At 41.4% G+C, this 25167-nt stretch overlaps 1 protein-coding gene across 5 annotated transcripts in view; it reads left to right on the top strand.

The window, feature by feature from the left end:
• The first annotated feature begins 1612 nt into the window (after positions 1-1612).
• Positions 1613-25167, top strand: part of vps13d (vacuolar protein sorting 13 homolog D) — a 75128-nt gene continuing 51573 nt past the window's right edge. For 3 of the 5 annotated variants that reach the window (XM_080898953.1, XM_080898956.1, XM_080898957.1), the window contains exons 1-21: positions 1614-2322; positions 3243-3444; positions 3857-3934; positions 6662-6852; positions 7251-7331; positions 7881-7997; positions 10746-10850; positions 11329-11499; positions 12723-12823; positions 13998-14166; positions 14582-14683; positions 14893-15082; positions 15240-15422; positions 16063-16193; positions 16302-16356; positions 18089-18268; positions 18453-18583; positions 18726-18858; positions 18964-21255; positions 21354-21505; positions 23259-24311. In XM_080898953.1, coding sequence (XP_080755079.1) covers positions 3348-3444; positions 3857-3934; positions 6662-6852; positions 7251-7331; positions 7881-7997; positions 10746-10850; positions 11329-11499; positions 12723-12823; positions 13998-14166; positions 14582-14683; positions 14893-15082; positions 15240-15422; positions 16063-16193; positions 16302-16356; positions 18089-18268; positions 18453-18583; positions 18726-18858; positions 18964-21255; positions 21354-21505; positions 23259-24311 — 5712 coding nt within the window. In that variant the 5' untranslated portion in view covers positions 1614-2322; positions 3243-3347. Of the gene's footprint in view, positions 2323-3242; positions 3445-3856; positions 3935-6661; positions 6853-7250; positions 7332-7880; positions 7998-10745; positions 10851-11328; positions 11500-12722; positions 12824-13997; positions 14167-14581; positions 14684-14892; positions 15083-15239; positions 15423-16062; positions 16194-16301; positions 16357-18088; positions 18269-18452; positions 18584-18725; positions 18859-18963; positions 21256-21353; positions 21506-23258; positions 24312-25167 lie in introns of all 5 variants that reach the window. The other 2 variants (XM_080898955.1, XM_080898954.1) reach the window with 2 other exon arrangements.

Below are 25167 nucleotides of genomic sequence, written 5' to 3'. Positions count from 1 at the left end.
CATAGATATGAACATTACTTTTATTTCAATTGCACAAAAGCTTGATGGCAAAGTGTATACTATATCCAGAACAGAAACAACCGCATTATGCTTGTAAAACAACTTTGGCTCTTTGCAAGTATCTGCACAAAGCCTCTGGTAATATGTTGTGCACAAAAAACAACTTCTCACCTGAGAGTTATTTTTAAAAGATTTTTAAATTCATTGAATGCAGTACCACAGCTCACTTAAAGAATGGTATTTTATTGGACTAAAAACTAAAACTGCTCATAAACAAAAAATGTAATGATTAATGTGTGATTACTTCTAGACAAAATCCTACCTTTGCCACTGCTCGGGAATCGCATTCACTCAATAAAATGTATCACACTTTGTTGGCGATAAACTAGTTTCCAAATCAGGCTGTGGGACAATGTCAGACTTGAAACAGAGTAAACTTTAACCCAATGCATTTAAACATAAAATGTTTTAACACTGATGAGCAGCTGTCAGATTAGAAACTGATGGCAGCACCTGGAGCACAGTGAGCAGAAAAACAGACTTATATAAATTTCACTTGCATCCCTCAAACCCCCACTTGCAATTAACAAAAAACAAGTTCTCTTTTGGATTAATATCAACACATTTGCTGCAACAGTGTTTCATTTTACTGTTTAATGCAACATTGTGAATTCATAAGGCCAATAAAGATTCACTTCATCTTTTCAATCAGAATGGTTATCAGTTCCGAATCTATATGCCATCTATAAAGTATGATGTGCGATTTATTTCGGGGGGTATCCCACCTGTCTATCCACGATATGCAATCCTTATGCAGACCTATGTAATTCCATCTTCTTCCTTCCCTATAGCATGATCACGAGTTGGAATTTCCATACTTTCTTTCATTATCAGTCAGTTCCCTATGTCCGCTCACTGCAACTTGGATCTCTCTTTTAGTGGCAGTAAATGAGCTCACCCAGTTGTCAGTGTTGCATGCTTTCCTCACCAGGTTTCTCTGCAGTTCCTCTCCAACACCTCCTCCTTTCATAAACGTCTCCACCATCTGTTTTGCTTGCTTTAACTCATACTCTTCTATGATGGGATCCAGGGCACCGAGGTAGCCCTCACATATTTTCCGTAGAGGAGGGACAGGTACCCTGGGAAGTCCCTTCTGGTGGTTCAAGTATCTGCCACGAACAAGAATCACTTGTACAGGCTTCAGAACCCCTCCATGAATCAGTTTGTGTACTTTATTTATTTTTTTGTTTGTGTTTTATTTTTTCTTCACACGTGCTTTATCAGTACTATCTGATTCCGTGTAATTATTAATGTACAAGTTGTTTTATTGCCTTCAGGAGGACTTTTACTTTGAAAGATATAAACGGAAGTTATGAGGTAGAAACGATTTCGTATGTGAAAACACGTCGTCATGTGCGGATGCTTGTGTTTAACTATGTTTTTATATTCCTGCACACGGGATTACACAGACTGTTGCATAAAGCATATTTCTTTCTTACGATATGAACCGGAAGTTCAGGTATTACTCCAGTATTGCCAACTTACCTAGTACCGGAAGTTCTCGTGTTGTGTTTATGGTCTCTTTCCTTTGTTAATGACAGCACACGGGATTTACATTTTTTATACGCCAACACTTTAAATGACAGCTAATATCAACGAAATACGGGAACAAGTGTGCTGTACGAAGATTAGTTTTTTGGCTGTACATCATTAACAAATACTTGTTTATCGAAATTAGTTTTGCGACGAGATATTAGTATCATTCATTTTCCCCGTGGTTCATCAACGCCACACGAGAAGAATTGTTTTTGTCATGTGACAGGAAGTATACGTGAAGTTCGACATTATTCGGAAGTGTGTTATTTACAATGTAGCGACACATAACTCTAACGCATTGAAATACGACAGTTACAGGTTGTTGTTTTTTTTTTATTTTGAGAAGCTCAGCAGTGTTGCCATCAGTTGCTTATTAGATTAGCGGGTTGTGAGCTCTGTAACATGCTAGATTTAGCATTTAGCATACTGGCTACCTTGCTATCACCCGTCACTACAGCCATCTCGACTTGGGTGCTCTTTTTTGACGAATAACGCTTGTCAATAAGTCCGCTTTCAGTTTCACTTTTTCCCTTATTTAGCTAGTGCCCCTTCCTTAATGCCGGAACATATTTGACTACCTTGGGTTGCTGTTGCTGTCCCGCTAAATGTTTCTAAAGTCCTGTCCTGAGTGCTCTGACATGACATGGCCACCCACTGATAGTGGCAATAGGCTGGTACTGACAAGAACTCAAGGATGGATCGATAAGGCAGCTGTCGTCTTTGGCGGTGAGTCAGTGGCACTGCTGTCCGTGAGAGTAACATTTGACCGATGTTTGTTGTAACACGCATATGATAGCTAACTGCTGACTTTCCAGTTGAGGAATTTCCAGTTAGTCCTTCTGTGCTAACACTGGATAAATCAAAACATTGCCGCTAATCCCATATATATGACTATGTCGTTGCTTCATTAATAGTAGCCGTTTCTGACGACACGTGATTGGATAGCTTTAGCCTGGTGCCTGCCGTGAGTATTTCGGTGATGAAACCAGCTGCAAAACCGCTGATTTGTGAGGATACCAGTTTGCAGAGAAGGTTATCACAGCCTGGCTGCTACATTTGGCTAAAGAACAGCAAGCCTACACCCCCAAAACCGCACCGCAGTTGCTTATAAATAAATATGTGTGATTACGAAACGAATTTCGGGTCTCTTAGTGGGGCACTGCACAAGTGACACGTTAAAGGGCATTTCATGGAAAACCTGTGTTAGTAAAGTGTTCAGCCACCACATGCTGATAGAGTAGCTTCAGTCCTTGGATCTTACAGGAGGGCTAAACATAATTGCTCCAACAGACACCATACTTTAATGTTTTAATGGTGGTGTTGGAGAGCATTTTCTGACCCCTCAGGCAAAAATCTCCCATAGTAGTGGTATGATGATTGTGAAGGTTATAGTATATGAATCACACAATTTTCATTCTCGTACAATTCAGTGTGTGCCCTATTGACCAAGTAGTTGAAATCCCACACGAAACCAGTCCCATTAAGACAAAATGTTTCATTTTAGAGTACAAGTGCTATCTCTGAACCACTACAGCTTGATTTCTTTAAGCTGTCATCTATCTGTATCTGACTTGTAGCAATTTACTAGAATTTTGTAGGAACATTATGCAAATGGTTAAAAGAAATTTGTTTGCTATGTTTATTAGACATTTAACGGCTCCCTCGTAAGACCTGCAATCAAGAGGGTCAATCTTTCATCATCACAATTTTCTCCCACCGCGGGTGGCTCTCATCACCCCCGAGCCATCAGGATGTTGGAGGGCCTTGTTGCCTGGGTGCTGAACACATACCTAGGAAAATATGTTAGCAACCTAAATACAGATCAACTTTCCATTGCTCTTCTGAAAGGTAATTACACATGCTGAAATTGTACAGGCGAGTAACTTCACTTCTTTCATATTTGCTTGTGTTTCTTCTTGTTGTCTTTGTCCATTTTCCTCTCACCCTAGTCTGTTGTACTAGATGGCTGCCACTCCACTTTAACCAGTTTATGAATATTAGTTCTAAGTAAAATTTATTTCAGGGGGATGAAGATTGGCACACCTCTGCTATGCCGGTGGACTAATAGTGGTTTGATCTGCTGCTGTTTTAATGATCTGCAGCTCAATGTTAACTGTGTGTGGTCAAAGGGAGTGTGCTTGGAAAATCATTTAAAGACAGTGTAAAAACTGTCAAGGTCAATCTGAATTCAGACACTTTTAAAGGAGTGTGCAGCAGCCCTAGTAAACATGGTGTTTATCTGTTTGTTGTTATTCCTCAGGTGCGGTGGAGTTAGAGAACCTCCCTCTGAGGAAGGATGCCCTTCGAGAGTTTGACTTACCATTCGAAGTCAAAGCAGGTGAAACACATTCACTGATATCTGCACATAGTGTAGAGACAACTACTTTGTTTAAACAGATCTGTATCTGTATGAATACACAGAACTACTAGTCACTTATTTGCTAAGTGAAATCACCAGCAGTCAACCAAGTAGTTTGTCAGACTGGCTACAGAATATTTTCAGAGTGCCTACATGTTTTCATAAAACAATTGATTTTGGGCATCAGTGTATCAAAAGAGGCAGTGGATATAATATATCTCTGTATCAATATTTCCTTCCACATTTATTTGGTACCAGAAGCCTTTTGTGTTGTGTTTGTAATCCAAGTAGTGTCATATAGAACTAAAGAAACGTAATCCTGATGCCATGCTCTATTGGCAATTGTTGCCATATTTTGAATTTGCCCTTTGTTAGGAAATTATTTTTAAAAAGTTGGAAAGTCAGTTCAGATCTTTATTATGCAAATGGAAGGTTTTTCACCCTTTTCAGTGGGATTTTCAAAAGCTGTACTCGACTTTTGGAGGTCTATAGTTATCTTTTGATAGCTTTCGATGCAGGGAACTGCTCTGGATTTTTTTTCTACAGTATCAGTCATTGATACTGTTTACCATAAATTCTTACCTAACATGCTTAAGGCTGTAGTGGATATCTTTGGCTCTGCATTAAATTATTTTTTTCCTATTTGTCTGATAGGACTTTCTCTGTTAGGTCAAACAAGTTTTTCTCTATCATTGCCTTTCTAACAGTGGGGTGTTATGCCGACCGTACCCTGCTACATACCTTCTGACCGGCCGGGAAGCCATCTAGCCCAGTCCAGCAGCAACATCTGCTGTCTGGGCCTGTGTGATACGCTTGTCACAATGAGGCAAGGATGGAATGGGTGAATTAGGCACTTCCAGTCCCAACCGATCTCTTTAACCAGGCTCACCAGAGAGGTGATTTAGCCTCTCTCCATTCTTTCAGGAGGTTGAGGTGATATATTTGTGTGGCACCCCCACTATCCAACCGTACCGTTGCATAGTGAACATCCCCTACTGGCTGTATGACAACAAAGGGCCATTGTCACTTGGCGAGTAACTTTGAGCTGAATGAAGGGAGCAATGAGTGAAAATTGTCTGCGCTGACATTCCTGAGCCTGGAGCGGATTTTCGTGAGATAACCTCACCAATGTGTGAAGTTCAGCTCTCAGGTCCAGAACGTATTGAATTTCGTTCTTAGCTGGGCTTGGACTTTTCTCCCAGTTTTTTTTAACCAGATCCAACACTCTGAGCGAACAGTAACTCAAAGGGAGAGTCTAACCAGGATTCTAATTGCGTTCATCCCTGTGAATGAACTTACAAAGCATGAACTTCAAGGTGTTATTCAGCTGCTCCACCAATGCCTCAGCAGATGGTAGACGCTGGTTCGAATAGACTTGATGCTTAGTAACTTGCGAAGCTCCTTTAACCCTCTGGGGACGACAGACACGCCAACAAATTGTTGTGGCTCTGTTGTGGCTTCTGCTATCTTTTATGGCGTGGTCTGCTGGGGCGGCAGCATCTCTGCTGGGGACAGGAAGAGACTGAACAGGGTGATCTGAAGGGCCAGCTCTGTTCTAGGATGCCCTCTGGACCCAGTGGAGGTGGTGAGTGACAGGAGAACGGCGGCTAAGCTGTCATCCCTGTTGGACAACATCTCCCACCCCATGCAGCAGACTGTGACAGCACTGAGCAGCTCCTTCAGTGGGAGACTGCGGCACCCACGGTGTGGGACGGAGAGATTTCGCAGGTCTTTCCTCCCCACTGCTGTCAGACTCCATAATAAAGACTTTAACTGATCAAGCACACACATCCATACATATGCAATAATACTAAGTGCAATAATCTTTTCTGGCATCGTTGTATTTTTACTCAGTTGTATATAGTATTTGTATTTGTATTCTATTTTTATCTTATTGTATATTTATTTTATTTTATTCTACTGTATATAGTATTTTATTTTATTCTATTCTGTACAGCTGTGTACTGTATTTATTCTTATTGTATTCTAATTTTTGCCTCATAACTTTTGCACTGTCCACTTCCTGCTGTGACAAAACAAATTTCCCACGTGTGGGACTAATAAAGGTTATCTTATCTTATCTTATCTTATCTTAAATCCAAATCACATGACCGATTTAAGATGACATAGCATCAAAATGCAGCCCCGCTAAGTCTCTATTTTTCCAGTTTGCAGTTATTTCATGATTCAGGCTTTAAAGGGTGGCGGCAAAAAATATGACAAAGGATACCTTTTGGATTCAAAACTGCAGCAGTTTCAAAGCATTACAGCATTTTGGTAAAAGAAGAGGTTGTACAACACAGTGTGAATAATTTTTGTTGCAACTGTTTTTGAAAGGTGTTGCTGCAGTCAAGTGGAATAAGCACAAATGCTGTAAGGAGTCTTTGGTGGGTTGTGGTTTCTGGCTCAGCTGGGGATGGTTGGAGCAGTGGGTTCAGCGGTGGTGTCAGGGGAGGCTAACCAGCATTGCTGGTCTCCATCGTCCAATCATGGCTTTCCGTTGGACCTTCTCAAATAGTGGGAAAAGCTGTGGTGAACAAAGTGCAACAAAATAAACTTCCACAGCACTGCAGTGCCTTATGTGTCAGGTTCTTTTTGTGTTACTGAGTGATTACTCAGTAGGGAGTTTAAAAGCCATTTCAAGCCTTGCAATGCATGATTAACAGACATGAATTTAAAAAGTACTTGTTCTGTTTCTTTTACTAGGCTTCATTGGAAAGATCACTCTCCAGATCCCTTTCTACCGGCCTCACAGTGACCCATGGGTCATCTCCATGTCCCAGCTCAACCTGATTGTTGGCCCTGCCCAGTTGCAGGAGTATGATAGGGAGAGGGACATAGACGAGGAGAGAGAACGCAAAAAACGCCTCCTCAAAGCTCTCGAGGACAAATTCAAAGTAAGTAGATCAAAAGTGTTTTGTTTTTTTCCCAGAAATGGTGGAAATAAAAAATAACAATGTAACAATAAGTTTGTCTTGCCATTTAATTGTCTGGTTACTAATGAACTTTGCCACACAGTGAAAACACCGTTGTAAATTGTAGATGCAGGCCACTGCATCAGTTCTCGCCTAAACAATTTAAGGTTATCTCACCTAACTATTATTTTTGATTGTGATAAAATTATTTTCTGTCTTATATCCAGACGAGCTCATGACATGACAAGTTGTCTGTTCGTCTGTCCATCCAGAAGTCACAGGAATCGCTTTTATCTCATACAGTGATTTTATGATGTCTGGCTTTTCTACTAAGCACAGTTATCTTTAATGTATTTTTCGTATGTCTTTGGCTCTTTCAGAATGAGTGTGAACAGACAGGAGAGTCGTACTGGTACTCTGTGACTGCCTCATTAGTCACCAGAATTGTGGAAAATATTGAGGTAAGACATGAGATACCAGTTGAGATTATATCAAAAACAAATAATAATATAAATAATTATTACAAACAGCCCAACGGATAAACAGAATTTGGTCCATTTTATGTTTTGCCCTCACAGTAGATCTCAGCGGTGGTTTTGTCTTCAGCAGTTAAAAATAAATAAATAACCTCCTCTCTTCCATGAAGCAGCTTTTAAAAGAAATCTTCCTGAAAAGTCTCTGAAAATAGAAACGTGAATGCGTGTGCAGTCAGCTTGTGATCTTTTTTGAACAAGGAGCAGGCGGTGACCAGAGGGTCATTTTGGCCTGTTGAGAACACCTGACATGTGAATGAATGGGTTACAAACTACACAGAATACACACATCAGGCACAATTCTCTCAGGGTCACATTTACTGCAGACTTTGAATTTCTTCATTTATGAACAACGACACAGCTGGTTTGCTTCATTAAAAAGTTATCTTAACTCTTTGGTACTAAGGTAGTTCTCATTGTCTGACCTTGAGTTACAGATTGAACTGTGACTAAATGATGTTTTTTTTATATGTCTAGCTGAAGATCCAAAATGTGCATCTACGATTTGAGGATGACTTTTCCAACCCAGAGAAGCACTTTTCCTTTGGTGTTTGCATCAAAAATATATGTGCTCAGAACCCTTCCAGGGAATTGGTAAGTGTTAGTTGATTTCATAAAATCCAATCATTTGTTATATTCATGAGAACAGATGATACAGTAGTCCATTTGTTTTCTGTTCTTCTTGTAAGACTAGTTATTGCTACATAAAGATTTTCTGATCAAAGCAGTTCAAAAACACTGTGTGCATCATTGTAAACAAGTTCTTCCATTGCATACTGATTTATGTATTGACATTTTCACTTTATAGCTTAGCCCAGACCTGTAAACTTATTGCATCTCATACTATTGCTACTCTCAGTTTGGACTGGCAGCCATCATGACATTTTGCGGTTACAAACAGCAGCTGTAGCAATGAATGAGAACTAAGGAAATTGAAAAGACAAGAAGGAAATTACCTGTGTTTGTCTGAAAACAAGAACAACAAAAAAACATTACCATAAGACGTTCTTCTCATCTTCCTACAGCACCATAACCAACTCACCCCAACCAGTCATGACAGATGGCTGCCTTTGTCTGAGCCTGGTTCTGGTGGAGGTTTCTTCCTGATAAAAGGAAGTTTCTCCTTCCCACTGTCACCAAGTGCTTTTTCATAGAAGGTTATCACCCCATAGTTGGGGTTTTCTCTGTATTATTGTAGGGTCTTTAGCTTATAGTGTAAACATATATATTTGTATTAGAAAGTTTAACTGATGTGGATTAATATGTCATCTATTCTTGTTCTGATCATTCTCAGCCTCTTTCATGAAATGGGCAGTCATTACACAGGGATGTTCCTGGTGACTAGTCTGAAACTAAGAAACACTAAGATATTACTGCATTATTATATATACTCAGTTACATCTGAGAACCGTTTAATGGAAAATGTCAAAAACTAATAACAAAGGCATTTTAAACTATTAAGGACATTCTTAATAATAAATCATGTTGGTGGCAACATTACACACAGCGTAATGTTGATAATGCACGACATGAGGTTTTGCACCGTTAAGTAGCAGACGAAAAACAATTAAAATAAACCAACATGTTACTATAAAAGATATCACTTGGTATTACTAAAATGTGATCAATTAAATTGCAACTGAAAAGAGTGGAGCATTATGCCGTGCATTATGATTCATGCGGTTTGAAAATTCATGACAACCACTTCAATGTAGGTTAAAATCTAAAATAATAAATCAATAAATCATCCAACTATTTTCTTCCGCTTATCTGAAGTCGGGCCGCATGGCAGCAGGAAAGCCCAGACATCTCTCTCGCCAACTCCTCTAGCTTATCCAGGGAAGCGTCGAGCTATTCGCAGGCCGGCTGATAGATGTAATCTCTCCATCTTGTCCTGGGTCTACCCCTGGACCTCCTTCCGGTAGGCCATACCTGGCCGAAGCACCTTACCCGGGAGGTGACGGCCTTAGGTGTCTCATTTCGATCCAGGATGAGTAGTGGCTCTACTCTGAAACCCTGCTGAATGATTGAACTCCTAACCCACCTTTTGGAGAAAGTTAATTTCCGGGTATATCCGTGATCTCAGTCTGATAGGGTTAGCAAAAACAACAGGCCTAGATTAACAGATTTACGCCATTTTTCAACAACAGTGTGCCATCTCGTGGCAGATGTCTGCCTAATATTTAGGACAATAACTTACCGGCATTGGGCATCAATTCAAATTTGAACTATTAGATTAAAAGACTATTATGTCTGTTACCGATAGAGGTGGGAATCACCATACATCCCACGATACGATATTATCACAATACTTAACGCACGATACGATATTATTGCAATTTTTTAAAAATATTTTGCGATATTCAGATTCTGTACATAAAGGTAAACTTTATCAATATTCATTTTATCTGATATCAAAGTCTCGCACTCAGTCTTTCTCTCATTTCAGTCAGTTTTATTGTTGACAAACTGAACGGTTTGTATTACAGTCTAGTCCAACTTAACTGAATGCAACCATCTGGTACAATTATAGCTATTCTGAACTATGCAATTTATGAAAACTATGCAGCCCATTCAGCAACTGAAGAATTTGAAAGTAAATTAAAACAAAATATAATTTTACATTAAATAAAAAAGTTTTAAACGTAATTAAAATAAAACATGTCTTAAATTAAAATAAGTAAACAGTCATGTTTATTGCTGCCAAAAATAAGTTAAACACATTTGGACAGTGAAGGAATGTCAGGATTCTTGCTCAGAAAAAGGATCAACATGCTCTGAAGTCAGAGCACAAGAACCTTTTGTGTAACAAAATATCGATTTCTGCTGTCCCTGTATCGATACATTATTAGCAAACAAAATATCATGATACTACACAGTATCGATTTTTTCCCCCACCCCTAGTTACCGACCAGTGACAACACTGACAATTAGTCGGCTAGTCAACTAGACGTGCAGATGCCTAATCACAAGTCATCCTCCTTAATGCTGTGTTACATTAATGCAAAATTTCCCTTGAAAGCACTAAATACTGTTAACTATTTAAGTATTAAGTATTACTGATGAGCAGCAGAGTATCACAAAAAGAGATTCTGTGTGCCTATTCATTTTTTTCTGTGGAAAATTAGAAGCATTATCAAACACTTCCATTAAGAGCCATCAGTCTGTTAATCTGTCAGCTAACCCTGAGACATGCCCTAAAATGACATCAGTCAATCAGTCAGTTAATATCAGATGTGCATCACATTTACAAAAGAGGTTAGAGGGTAAACTGCTCCTTTTATTGATTAAGGACTTGGTTTGGTCTTTGGATTTGAGGTTAGTGGTGGTTTTCTTTTGCAGGTCCAGAAGCTCTTCAGACAAAAGCAGTTGGAGATCGAAGACTTCAGTGTCTACTGGGACACTGAGTGTGAAATGCTGGGAAAGCTGCCCATTAACCAGATCCAGGTCAGTCATAAGGTGAACTTGGTGGCAAATCACTGGAGTATTACAGCTCAGTTCTGAAGACCACCTGGATGGCTTGTCTTTAAAATTCAGTTCACTAAAACGCTGATAGAATGAACAACAATCTTCCAAAATACATTCACTCTTTTGCTGTTTTGATGATGATGAAACGTGTTTGGGTTGTATCAAATAACTATAATTTCCATAGCATTACAACACATTCAAAAGACGTTTATTCTGATGACCATAGTCCTCTAGGGACCCAGATGATGCCCACAGCATCACAGGTCCACCTGATTGTTATACTGTGAGGATCAAGGGTTCATGATTTTCTTTTACTTTGCCACCCCTCTTTTTATAGTCCACCAGTTAGAAATCCTCTTGGATTCTGATCTGTGATTATACAAAGATAGATCAAAAGTAAAATTTTCTCAAAAGAGATACCCCATATGAGTAGGCTAATTGTTTTTCTAACTAACAGGATGCTATGAGCCAGTGTATGCAAAGCCGTGAGCATCAGTACATCTTTGAGCCGGTGTGTGCCTCTGTGCTGCTCCGAAGAAACACCTCCAAGGAGCCTTTGAGGTCCCGACACACCCCACGAATCGAAGGCCAGGTTCAGCTGGAGTCTATGTCTTTACGCCTTTCACAGGTCTGTATGAAAACCTAATGCCCTCTTTTTTTAAACAGTGACAACTGTTTTCGTAAAATTATATATGTGAGGGTTTCATATCCCCAAGGAATAATTTGAGGATCTCCATAATCCCACAGTCATGCTGTGGGGATGTATGATTGAAGCAGTGTCTGCCCATAACTGGGGCTGAGATAACTGATGTAGGTAAACAACTGTACAGTGGGCTCCTGGGATGGATAAGATTTGCCCTAAAAGTTCCTGAAGGCTCTGGATGTTGTAGGGCTGTCCTGGCTGACACGTTTTTGCAACGTTGTCTTGAGCGATACCTCTGGATTGGCATACTGGGTAGGTGGTTCCCCTGTTTCAGAAGAGGGACCAGAGGATGTGCTCGAACTAAGGGGATCATCTAGAGCTACCCTTTGTCACTGATTTTTCATAGTTTTTATATACAGAAAATCTAGGCATGGCCAGGTAGTGACCTCCAGCTTTTAGCGGAGTGATTTGAGGCTGAGCTTGAAGTGGTGGAAATGAGAATCAGCACCTCTTAAGTCTGAAACCATGGCTCTCAGCTGGAAAAGGATCAAGGAAAAGTTAGAACCCCAGGTGAAGGAGGTATCGGGGTCTTGTTCGCTAGTGAAGAGAGAGCAAAGCGTGAGATTGACAGATGGATTGGGGCTGTACAGATCTGTTCTGGTGAGGAAACAGCTGAGCATAAAAGAGCTGAGCTACTGGTCAATCTGCATTCCTCACCTGTGGCGCCAAGCTATGAGTAGTGACCAATGAGATCATGGATACAAGCGGCAGAAATGAGTTTCTGGGTAGCTGGGTTCTTCCTTAGACAAGAGCCGCTGCTCCTTCACCTCGAAATGAGCCAGTTGAGGTAGTTCAGGGGGGGTCTGACTAGGATACCTACTAGACGGCTCCTAGGTGTCCTACAGGGAGGAGGCCCCAGGGCAGACCCAGGACTCACTGGAGAGAATGCATTTCTTGGCTGGCTTGGGTACGTCTCAGTGTCCCACTGGATGAGCTGGAAGAGGTGGACTAGGTGAGGGAAGTCTGGGCTTCTCTGCTCAGGCTACTTGCCCCACAATCTGACCCCTGATCACCAGTAGAAAATGGATGTATGGATTTTCCATTGAAGCATTCCTTGTATCCTTAGGAACTGAACCTAATCTAGAGCTTTCACAGACCAAGGCTAGAATTTTGGATGATGTTTGTTGTCTGTGTGTCTTGCCTCTTAGGTGCAGTACCAGCAGATCATGGCCTTCCTTAAAGAGCTGGATCGCAGGGAAAGGGAGATGTTTTACAGAAAGTGGAGACCAAAAGTACCTATTTCAGGAAAGTAAGTTCACACTTAAAGGTACAGTGTGGAAGATCTCATTGCTGGATGTCAGTAGATTGCAGACTGCAGTCAACTGAATTCCGTTTTCTTACCTCTCTTGATTGAACTCCATAACACTAGCGACTGTAACCAAAGACATTTTAGCTTTTGAGTTATAAACTATTACTTTCTCTTAAAAAGTTGATATTTGCGAATAGGAAATCAGGAGGTGAAATTAGTTTTTTATGACAAAAACATGAACCTTTGTAATCGGATTACTTTATCCCTATGCTGGTCACGTTGTCCCTTTCTTTCATGTTTTGCTTCTTTGGTGAAGGACACTTTGTTCGATGATAAAACATAGATGTGATTCTTGATAGCTTGATTTGAAGGTATATCTTGAAGGTGTACACTCAAATCAAATATGCCCCCACAGCACACGAATGCCTACAAGTTATTTTCTCCACCTGTGGTTTACTGTGTATCTGCCTGGCCCGTAGCTACATGCAGACACACAAACACTGATCACCAAACTTCCAGCCTCTGATCCAGCATCCACTCTGCTCCGCCTCAGTCTGCAGCTGCCTCTCCTCAGCTCTGCTGCTCAGACCTGAAACTATTTGGGTGGCTGTAGCTCAGGTGGCAGAGCAGGTCAGCCACTAATCAGAAGGTCGGTGGTTCGATCCCAGGCTGCCTCCTGGCTGCATGCCAAATATCCTTGGGCAAGATACTAACCCCATGTTTGCCTACTGGTGGTGGTCAGAGGGCCCGGTGGCGCCAGTGTCCGGCAGCCTCGCCTCTGTCAGTGCGCCCCAGGGCAGCTGTGGCTACAATGTAGCTTGCCATCGCCAGTGTGTGAATGTGTGTGTGAATGACTGAATGTAGTGTGAAGCGCTTTGGGGTCCTCAGGGACTAGAAAAGCACTATACAAATGCAGGCCATTTACCATTTGGCCATGGAATTTCCTCTTTATTTCCTCGGATTAGTTTTCCACACTCTAAAGTCTCTCCTGAGTTCAGCTACCGTAACCCCGCTGCTCAGAACAGTCAGTAACCCAAGTGTTCAGTCACATTCTCCCCGCTCTGCTACGGGTCAAAATAATGTCTGTTTTTTCCTTTACCAGTAGACTTGATAACATGCTGTACTGTATTTTAATACTCGGGTTGTTGTTTAATAAACCTTTGAAATCATGCAGCTGCCGACAGTGGTGGATGTTTGCCATCCAAGCCAACCTGAGTGACATAAACGAGCAACGGCGGCGAGGCAGTTGGGACTTTGCCCTGCAGCGCGCCCGGGACTCCCTAACCTACACCAGCCTCTACTTCAGAAGACTCAAAGGAGTTCCACTGAGTCCTCAGGAAGAGGTACTTCAGTAAGAGAAAGACGAGATGAATAATAAGCATTCAGTATAACATGTTGCTAATATGAAAAGAAAAAATCTATTACTAATAAAAACTGCCAAAAGTACACAGTGTTGAGTATTTTTGAATGATGGCTAGATCCCTTAACAGATACTCCTGTTGCCCACATCTGTACCATTTTCTATAGATAAGAAAGATATTTTTGTATACAATCCTGCTTAGCTGAACAGTGATGGCATGAAAAGTGTGTGAAATTGTTGGATTTGTTTCCAGCTAAAACACATTAACCTCATTATCTTCTTAGATTCACTCTTGTTGTCTGTCCAAGTGCATGGATAGGAAGGCAGTTAATTTGTACTGTACTGATCTTTCAAGATTATATTCTTCTGAGAACATTTCCCTGGACTTTTTCATCTAGAGTGAGCTGGAGCGGGTTGAGGAGGAGCAGACTTTTGAAGAGCTGCAGCTTCTCAGAGAAGTTGTCCATGAGTGGTTTCGAAAGCAGGAAGTAATCGCAGAGGTATTCTCAGGTTTTATTCATTTTAAACAAAAAACACATTATTGTGTCATTTCCCAGCCTTACGTAAATGCCTTTCAGATATTGTGTTGTCATTAATCACCCCCACCCTTAAACTAGTCAGCCTACAAGAAATGCAGCCATCACTCCTCAGACGGTCATTGATCGTTGTGAACGTTCCAGTCATCTTATTTCCGTGTCACCTCTGTCAGAATGCACGTGAGCCCAGCAGTGAGCCCCAGACGTGTTCATCTACAACATCTGTTCCAAAGAGCGGGAGTTCAGGAATGATCCAGTACCTACAATCGTGGTTCCCAGGCTGGGGGGGCTGGTATGGAGAGTCCCAGGATCCAGATAGGCCACAAGAACTCCTGCAAAGTCCATCCTCTTGGAATATTCTTGGTGAGCTAGGCGATCGTGGTACCTTTGACAAATGCCAGCTGCGAACAGTTTTACATCTATTTTTCATCTGTTTGTAAACTCTAGTTGTGGTAGTGCACACATGTCTTGTGAAACAATCTTCTGTTTAAAATAATGTAAACGTTTAATATTTTTCCAGCAGAAACAGAAGACTTGTTCGACCCCTTGGAGGACTCTCACACTTTGAACACTTTCACCAGGCGAGATCATCTGTTTGGCCGGTTGGAGTTCTTACTGGAGAAAGGTGGAGTCACCCTCTTCCACCAGGACAAGTGCGGAGACACGCTACATGAGAGTGGAGTCATACAGCTGGAATTCTCTGGTATATCAAAGCAGGAATTGTGTCTTTTAAATGTCTAAACTCAAGCATCTCAAGTGAAAAACCAGAGTATTTGCACGTCTAATCTGCTGTGTGTGGAAGAGTTGGATTGAGGAGGCCGTGCTTTGGTTAGATTTATTAGAGAACCATTAATACTCTCTCAATGATGGTAATTTTTCAACTTCTTCCACTCGGGCAGTTAATCAACCCTAAATGGACCCAGCAGCTCTGATAAACTGTAACATGTTTGTTCACTTGTTTTGTGGCTTCATTCACCTGCAGGATGCAGGATGGAAACATAGTTGAATACAGTCTGCATTGAATATCAAGAGAGGGGGGTACCCTGGGTGAACAAATTCAAGTCCCCCTAAAATATTTTAGTTGAGATGGATGATCTCACGTAAAACATTAATGTCCTAGCCTTACAGATAAGGACCTGTTAGAGACATAAGAAACCAGCCAGTTAAGAGTCACATGACTGATGCCATCAAAGTCTTTGTTCCAACAAGTGACTGATGTTCACAATCTAGCTGTAGTTTAATCTACCTACAGCTGTTTTTCCCATAGACTGATGGGAAAATGTAATAAACTCAAAACCTGTGCACGTCTGTTAAAATCCAAATGACTGTAACTGTTTCCACAGGGGTGAAAGTGATGGTGGAGTCTCTCCCTCGCTCAGAGTCCTCCTTATTGTCTGTAAAGCTGGGAAGTTTGTTCCTTCGAGACTTGACCACTCAGGGCACCATCTTTCCTGTCCTGGTGTCGCCCAAAACGGTAAGCAGTGATGGCAGAGCAGGGAGTTCATCACATAAAAATATTGAAAAAGTGGATTGCAGTTCCTCAAACACACAGTTAATTATATTTTGCTGTTACATGTTATAGGGGAACGTTGTTGTTGTAGCTAACCAGTCATCGAGCCAGTCCAGCACTACTTCTGGTAAGATTTTTGTTTTGTGTTAATGTTAATGACCAATTACAGTTATGAAGTAAAGTTTTATGGAAACGGAATAAAATAATTGGTTCGCTGAGCTTGTGGCCATGCTGTATGTGGGTGAGTATTAAATTGTGCACAAATGGTTGGGGGAAGTTTTTAAATTCAGTGTGTCGATATTTGTGTCCTGCCAGTGGATTAATTTAGACCATCTCATAATTTAGTCCGGAAAAATAGTTTGCTGCTTTTATTAAAAAAGCCCTTTGTAAAGGTAGAACGTCTTACTTTTCATCACTAATTGAAGAAAATAAAAGCAACCCTAGGTTCCTCTTCAGCACTGTAGCCAGGTTGACAAAAGGTCAAAGCTCTGTTGTGCCAAGCATTCCTTTAACCTTAACTAGTAATGACTTCATGAACTTCGTCAGTCTTTTGCAGTCTTCTTCCTAGAAGTCCTACTATTAATTAATGTTTCAATCTTAAATATGATCAACCTATTTCGATTAATCCGCTGTGTACCAAATGTACCAAAGATCTTCAAGCTGGCAGTATTTAAACTGTTACTAAAAAACCCATCACTTGACCCTTCTCTCTTAGCTAATTACATTCCAATCTCCAACCTTCCCGATCATCTGCAGAGGAAAGGTTTATTTGAGTTTCAGTCAGGTTTCAGTACAGAATGTGGTCTCTGGGTGTGGATTCATCGTTGTGCTTATTAGAGCATACTGTAGGTATTACAGGAACTGTGCTATAGTGGTTTGAATCATATATGTCTTCTACTTTGATAAAGTGTATAGTTAGAACTGGATCAAGTGACCCTGAACCCCCTCTTAGTTACACTGCAATAGGTCTAGGATGATGGATTGATTGATGATATTTATCCCGAGGGAAATGCTGAGGGATTCCCACAATGCATTGAGTGTTTCTTCTTCATTCACCTTTTTCACTCACTGTGTTTATACACCACTCTGCATTAATTATTATTAATCTCTGGCTCTCTTCCAGAGTGTGTCTTTGTCCTGTCATTCATTGCCCCAACCGATCATGGCAGATGGCTGCCCCTCCCCGAGGCTGGTTCTGGAGGTTTCTTCCTGTTAAAAGGGAGATTTTCCTTCTCACTGTAACCAAAGCATTTGGTTGTATTAATTTAACTAATCTCTTTAAATTACAGTATTAAGCACCTCAAGGCGGCTGTTGTTTTGATTTGATTTGGTGCCATATAAATAAAATTGAACTGAATTGAATGTCGTCTGTGAGATGGTTATGAGTAACTTCTTCTCCAAAGAGCAAAATTTTGTTTGTGGATAAATTCATAAAGCTGTTGCTATTTAAGGTTGCTAGTTAAGATTTAAAGGATTGATTGGTTCAACAGAGCTCTTATTTTTTTGTGAGCATGGCAACCGTGCAGAGAGAAACCTAGGGTTGTTCTCCTTTACACAGTATCCAGAGTCATATGCAGTGAAGATGTAAAGCTGAGATAATCAGCCTACATGTGAGAGCAGAGTTCAGGTTGCTGTTCTGTTCTGTGTTGGCTCATGGCAGTGAAGAAAATAACAGTAGAGGAATTGTATTCTTAAACTTAGTTGCAGCACTTTCAGAAAGACACCTGCTGTGATGAAACTTATCACCCACTGCTGTGTAATGGAATTGTGCTTTTATTGCATACTACCAGATTTGAGTGACTATTTCCTTTTTTAACATAACGCACTTGAGAACACTTTGTTTGTTATGTTTCTGTCAGGATGCAATGTGGAATGCGTTTCATGCCCAGTGTTTGAGATGATTTACGAGCGTAACCCTGTGAGGTGCAAGTTTGAGAGAAGACTGGAAGTAAACACTAGTCCACTGAACATAATCTACAACCCACAAGCAATAAAAGAAGTGATTGAATTCTTTTATAAGGGAAGAATTCACACCTCGGGTAAGTATATTTAAAGTGGATTTTATACCTTGCTGGTTTTCCTCTGTAGCATGTTTTGCAAGCACTGAGACCAGAAATGTGTTCTGCGTGAGTGGTCATGTGATATGCAATTACAAGCAGAGTTGACTGAATTGAGACTGTTTAAAAACAGTTTACTGTTTAAATAAATGTCTTTCAAACCCAGGTTTTGGGTATCAGTCAGAACTGGAGCTGAGAGTGGCAGAAGCTGCAAGGAGGCAGTACAACAAGCTGAAAATGCAGACCAAGGCAGAAATCCGACAAACCATCGATCAGCTGCTTGTGGGAGAGTTCATTGTAAGAAACATACTCTGAATTCAATTATATTTTCAGTCAATTCAGTTTATAGTGTCAATCACAACAACAATTGCCTCATGTTGCTCATGGTGGTATGAAAAAGTTAAATCACCATTAAATCTTACTCATGTCTGATTCGTAGGAGAACAGTAAGCGCTGGACAATGAAATTGGACATCTCTGCACCCCAGGTGATTTTTCCTGATGACTTCCAGTCAGGAGACCCAATGCTTGTTGTTGTTGATTTAGGCAGGATTCTACTGACAAACTCTCAAGGTAAATTAGCCATTTCACTAATATGCCTCAGTGTCTTTGTTATTTTTCCCACTGTTAAGAGTGATATCTGACTTACCCCTGCTATTGTATCCATTGTTTTTCAAGATGACAATAAGTCCAACTCAGTGGCTACTCAGCCAGAAAGAGAAAACATAAGTGATGATGAGTACCAGACTCCTCTTGCAACCCCACCAGAATCTCCCCCACCTGAACTCGATGTGCCTTTGAAAGCACAGGTGAAATACCCTGAGTTTACAAGCTTCAGGTCTCTGGAAGGTACTCAGGCCTACAGACAAAAGCTTTATGAAAAATATTCCTTGTCCTTTAAAGACCTCCAGATAATGGTTGGTCGCTATAAAGACAACTGGAAGCATCTTCAGGAGAGTGAGGTAGGGCCTACACACGTGGTGGAGAAATTCAATGTGCTCTTGCAGCTTGAGCAGAGACTGCGCTACACATCTGACCCCCAGCTCCCCGGTGCTGTGCTGTCAGGAACCCTACCAGACCTCAAGATCCATATGAACCTTGAGAAGATGACTGCTCTCAGGAGTTGTCTGGCTAGACTAAACAGTCCAGCTGTAAATGAAGGAAACAAAGGCCAAGAGAAGAGTCAGACTGTCAGACCTTCTGATCCTCTTACCCTCCGCCATGAAAAGATATTTCAAAGAGAAGAGAGCTCATGGAAGCTGCAGGGTTCAGCCAAAAATCTTACTCAGAGCGTGATGACATTGGAGCAGCATACACGTGAAGTCTTGGTGGAATCCCGTCTACTGTTAGCTGAATTCAACATTAACTACATGCAGCTTGGTGTAGAGAGTGATGGGCGGTACATATCTGTTCTTAAAGTGTTTGGCACAAATGCTCATTTTGTCAAGCGACCATATGATGCAGAAGTTGCTCTAACTGTCCATGGTCTTCTGCTGGTGGACACCCTACAAACTTACGGCTCAGACTTTGACCTCCTTGTTGCTTCTCATAAGCATCTCAGTTTTGACATACCCACAGGCAGCCTAAAAGAAAGCCAGCCATCGTCTCCTGTTTCAGCTAATGGCAGTTCTCCTCCACATCAGCAAAGCTATACTGAGCAGTCTTCTCACCTGCCCTCAGATGGACTCTCCCCCTTCAGTTCCTTTTTCAAAGACCAAGAAGCCCTGATTAAGCTTGAGTACCAGTTTGTCAGCTCAGACTGCCCCTCCATGAATTTGGAAAGCTCCCTTCAGGTTACAAGCATGCAGGTTAATAACCTGGATATCATTCTCAACCCTGAGACTATGGTAGAACTGCTCAAGTTCCTACAGAAGTCTTTCCCCAAAGAAGAAGGCACCTGGACGTCACCAGTGCAACACGATAAAGCACAACAACATACAGAACAGGACTGTGGTGAGGAACAAGATGGGATATATCAGTCCACCTATGACCAGAACAAAGAACTGACTGTGGAGATCCATCGCCTCAACCTGCTTCTCCTCCGTACAGAGTCTACCAGCACTGTTTTAGGTACTGAGAAGAAGGGTTTGAAGATTGCCACTGCCAGCATTACTGGTACCAAGGTCAATGTGTCCATGGGTAGCCGGTTGGACATTAATGGTTCACTTGGATGCATGCAGCTGGTGGACCTAACCCAGGAGGGAGGCCGAAGCCAGTTTGTGGTCAGCATCGGTAGTGTTGAAGACTGCTCCCCAAGTCTTGATGGATTAACATTCCTTCCCAATACAGGAGAACGTTCTCCTGCAGAAGCTTTGAATTTCCGCCTTATGGAGAAATCCCAAGGAGAGTGTTCTTTGAAACTTCAAATGGCATCATTGCACTACAACCACTCAGCTAAGTTCTTAAAGGAACTCAGTCTGTCAGCCAATGAAGTAGAAGACAATTTCCGCTCCATGTTGAAAAGAGCTGCCACGAAAGTGTCAACAGTTTTAGCTAACAAAACAGCAGAGTATAGTGGGATGGTGTCACTCTTTGAGACGCCGTCACGGAAAATGCGATCTTTGAGTCAGAGCTGGGCCTATCCGTTTGAGGATGAAGAGGACGTTCCCATGGAGGAACCTGAATCCACTTTAGATACATTCTTAGTAAAACTGACCCTCAACATTAGCATTGAATCACCAGTTGTGTCCATTCCCCGTAAACCTGGTCACCCAGAACTCTTGGTTGGTCACCTGGGAAGCATAACAATCCAGAATTTTGTTGCTGGGCAAGACTCAGAAAAAGAAAGGTTGCAGGTGTTGGTGAAGGACATTTGCCTCTATTCACTCAACATGAGTAATTTAGTTGTGAAGAGGCTAGGCAAGGGGGTTAATGCTGGCAGCGTGTCACCAACTCGCAACAGGAGCAACACTCAGGATGGACCACAGTTCACACGTCATGACTTCTTTGAATCCTTAAATGATGGAAAAGGTGAGCACGCTTAAAATTTCTAGGATAGTTGTATTTCGGATGGCAGATTCTCTCCATGGTAATGCAAGTATGTTCATATAATTTCTTTCTTTCATTAGCTTTCCATATACTGAAAGACACCACTATACAGTTCACCCTGGAGAAAGTTCCTGTTGATGGAGATGCACAGTTTACTCTCCTCACCACAGAGGAATCCTTCAAGAGCACAGGACTACTGAGAATTGAGGGCAAATTTGTTAATCCTGTTAAGGTATATAACATAACTATATATGCATTCTAAATATAAGTCACTATTCGTGAATGAAGGACTGGTTACTATGGGGTGGCTGTAGCTCAGGTGGCAGAGCAGGTCAGCCACTAATCAGAAGGTCGGTGGTTCGATCCCAGGCTGCCTCCTGGCTGCATGCCAAATATCCTTGGGCAAGATACTAACCCCATGTTTGCCTACTGGTGGTGGTCAGAGGGCCCGGTGGCGCCAGTGTCCGGCAGCCTCGCCTCTGTCAGTGCGCCCCAGGGCAGCTGTGGCTACAATGTAGCTTGCCATCGCCAGTGTGTGAATGTGTGTGTGAATGGGTGAATGACTGAATGTAGTGTGAAGCGCTTTGGGGTCCTTAGGGACTAGAAAAGCGCTATACAAATGCAGGCCATTTACCATTTACTTCTAAACACATAAATAGAAAACACAGACTGGTGGTTTTTGCCTTTACAGATCACATAGTACATTAAGGAAAGCACAACAGTGCTTGCACATCAGTATTACAACAGAGCTGGGCCCAATTTCACTTTTTAACATAAATGCTGTCCTTACAACAATTCAAACCTGTACTTTACCTTTCTTTCTTTAAACTACTGTCAGTAGATGTTTCTGTAAAGTGTCCTTCACATCAATACTGAACAAAGAACCATGAAGTAGAACATTTTGAATTCCTTATAGTTGGAAAAATCTGTATTTCTATAAAAGAAAAATTCTAAACAACAGTAGTCTGACAATTACTGAATATTAATGTGTGAGAAGTGTAAACTATATTTAAACTAAATTTATAAACAAGATTACAAAAATAACACAGATAGCTTGATTTCCTCCATTAGTTTCTGAGCTGGTCTGTAACATGTAGTAAGTCATGTAATTTATACAAAAGTTGCACCAACACAGAAAATGTTGGTCTAAAGGTCTAGTTCAGAGACCTGAGCTAAAAGCTGTGGACATCTATGAAGCAGTATTATGACCACAATAAGAAACAAATATAGCATTGATCATTTTAAAATTAAAGTGAAAGTGGAAGTTTGCCTAGAAACAGCTGTAATCTCCACATTTTGAGTTTTTTCTTAAAATAGAATTTCAACTTTATTCTCAAATTGATCTGTATTTGTTTTTTTTCTTAATGTGGCCATAATACTCTGTCGTAGACACCAGATTCCCCAAACAACTGATTTAAAAAATTCACCGCCCATGCATGTTTTTAATATAGAGAAAACTATACATAGAGACAAAAAACATTTTTTATTGTAGGCTATAACACGCTGCTGTAGAGTTGTGCATTTTAAGATAAAAATGGAATTCAGCTGCCAGCCACTCGTGTAACTGCAGTTTGTGGCACATCTGCATCATTTATATTTTTCAGAGGTGGAAAGGTGGAGAGTATTTTGGATTAATCTTCCTAAAATATACTTGTAAAAAGTTAGGAAGTAAGACTTTTGTAATTAAAAGCAATAATTTAAAAACCACAGTTTTTGTTTAGATGTAACTACCTCTCTTTTTTTCTAGATTTTAAAGATACAAATTTTAAACTGACTCTATTACTTTAATAATTTTGGCTTATCACAACATCACATGGTTACACCAAGACTAGCTTGACTGGCTTCACCTTTCCCTTTTGAGAATACTTTATTCCAACACAGCTGCACCATCTTCTGCTTGAGATGAAGTCGGATATAACATGCGATGGCTGTGCAAGTCTTACTGCTGGGTTATTAATTGCTTTAACATTTCATTCTGGTGACAGGTGTTCCTGTGCAAGCCTGTGTATGAACAAGTCCTCCAGACACTGGACAATTTGTCTCTGACTGAAGAGCAACATGTTACACCGAGCCAGCCGCCCACACCCCCACCACCAACACCTTCCTGCACCAAACCTCACCGCTTTCCCGACCCCCAGGGAGGAATGTTTGCAAGGGACCCTCCTCACTTCAGCTTCTCTCACATGTCACTTTCATCTCCTTTGCCTCTACAGTCAAACAAACATACAATTGACTCTTCCTCGTTCACTCAGCTAAAAGTCACCTTACATGTGGCAGAATTGCAGGTTCATCTCAGTGCTGATCTAACACAGGGGTCCCAGGGCTTAGTCAGTTTGCGCTTCCAAGATTTGGAGGGAGACTTTACCAAGGATCACCCTCATTTACTGGAAATCCAGCTGGCTCTTCGTTCCCTGCTCATGGAAGACCTTTTGGAGCAGAATCCCGAGTCCAAGTACAAACATTTGATGGTGTCGCGTGGAGCTCCCAAACCTTCCACCTTTAGTCCAAAGGAGTACCTTTCTCAAAGCTGTCCGTCAGCATCTAATGCTCTGTACCCAGTCATGCCTCGGTCACTGCCCGCTCACATGGAGGAGGCTCAGAATGTCTTCCAGCTGTACCAGAGGCACCCCAGCAACCCTTCATCTAGCAGTCGCAAATCCAAGAGGGGCCCGGACTGTCCCTGCACTCCTCCTCCTTCTCCGAACCACCACACACCCTCTCCTAACCCACCACCAGATTTTGATGAGTCATTGGTCCATATCAGTGTACAGCTGGTTGACCAGAACCATCCAGAGTTCAGAACGCGTTATGGGAGCGTAGGCCGAAGTGTGGACGTTGACTTTAACTGCCTGGACGTCTTGATCACGCTGCAGACCTGGGTGGTTATTCTGGACTTTTTTGGTGTTGGCTCTACTGCCAATAATCATGCAGTCAAGGTGCCTGTGACACCCCAGCCCGCGCCAGGAGAGCCTCTCTATGAGCCAGACAGCAGTGAGAAAGACAAAAGAGAGCCTGTCAACACCAAAGTCGACCTAAAGGTATGTCACATAGCCTGCTAAAAGTTATCAGACCTTATGCTGAATGCATATGGATTCAATAATTAAGAGATCCTGTATGAAAATATAGTCTGTTTATCATTGATGCAGGCTACATTGCTCTAAGGATAGCAATGTAAGGCTGTCAGATACAATTTTAGTGGTTTGTCCTTTAATTGGGCTCACCTGCCAAACGAATGATCATAGGTATCCGAGATTAATTTCAGTGATACAAAGAGCCCTGAGACACAATTCCATCCAAGAGTTTAATTGAAAAACAACTTATTTGATCTTTATGCCACTTAAACACAATTTGCATAATAATTTGGAATGTGGTGTACAGCATGTAGTCAAGTCAAGAACGTACTTAACAGGTAGGTGTATTATTTTCAAAGTCTGCAATCAAGAGATAGCATAATAATTCAAGAACATAAACTTCTGTCACGCTGCTAGAAATAAAAAAAACAGAAGGAAAAGAAGGACTTTGTAGCACAATGATAATAGGCGAGGGGGTTGCTGGGGAAAAACAGGGCTTATGATCTAAAGCATACCATGTCATTTGCTAATCATCTAGTAAACATACTAGCAAATTCATCAAGTGTTGGTTCATAACAGTCAGTCATGCTGTGAACCAACCGGAGAGACCTCCACAGTGGAGAGATTACACCTGGAACATATAGCCTTGCTGCAACCCTGATAATCACACATGAATACATGGGAGTGAACTAGTCGCATAGGCTAAAGCAGCAGAAGACCATGCCGGGTGCCACTCCTGTCAGCTAAGTAGGGGGTTAAAAACTGAGGCCGCAGTTTACAAGGGCTCTCCAAAAATGGTCAGAAGATTTGGGGGAAAAAAATG

The sequence above is a fragment of the Rhamphochromis sp. 'chilingali' genome (genome assembly GCF_963969265.1).
Source record: "Rhamphochromis sp. 'chilingali' genome assembly, chromosome: 12".
Classification (NCBI taxonomy): Eukaryota; Metazoa; Chordata; class Actinopteri; order Cichliformes; family Cichlidae; genus Rhamphochromis; species Rhamphochromis sp. 'chilingali'.
The sequence above is the reverse complement of the archived record's forward strand: the minus strand, read 5'-3'. Positions and strand labels throughout refer to the sequence as shown.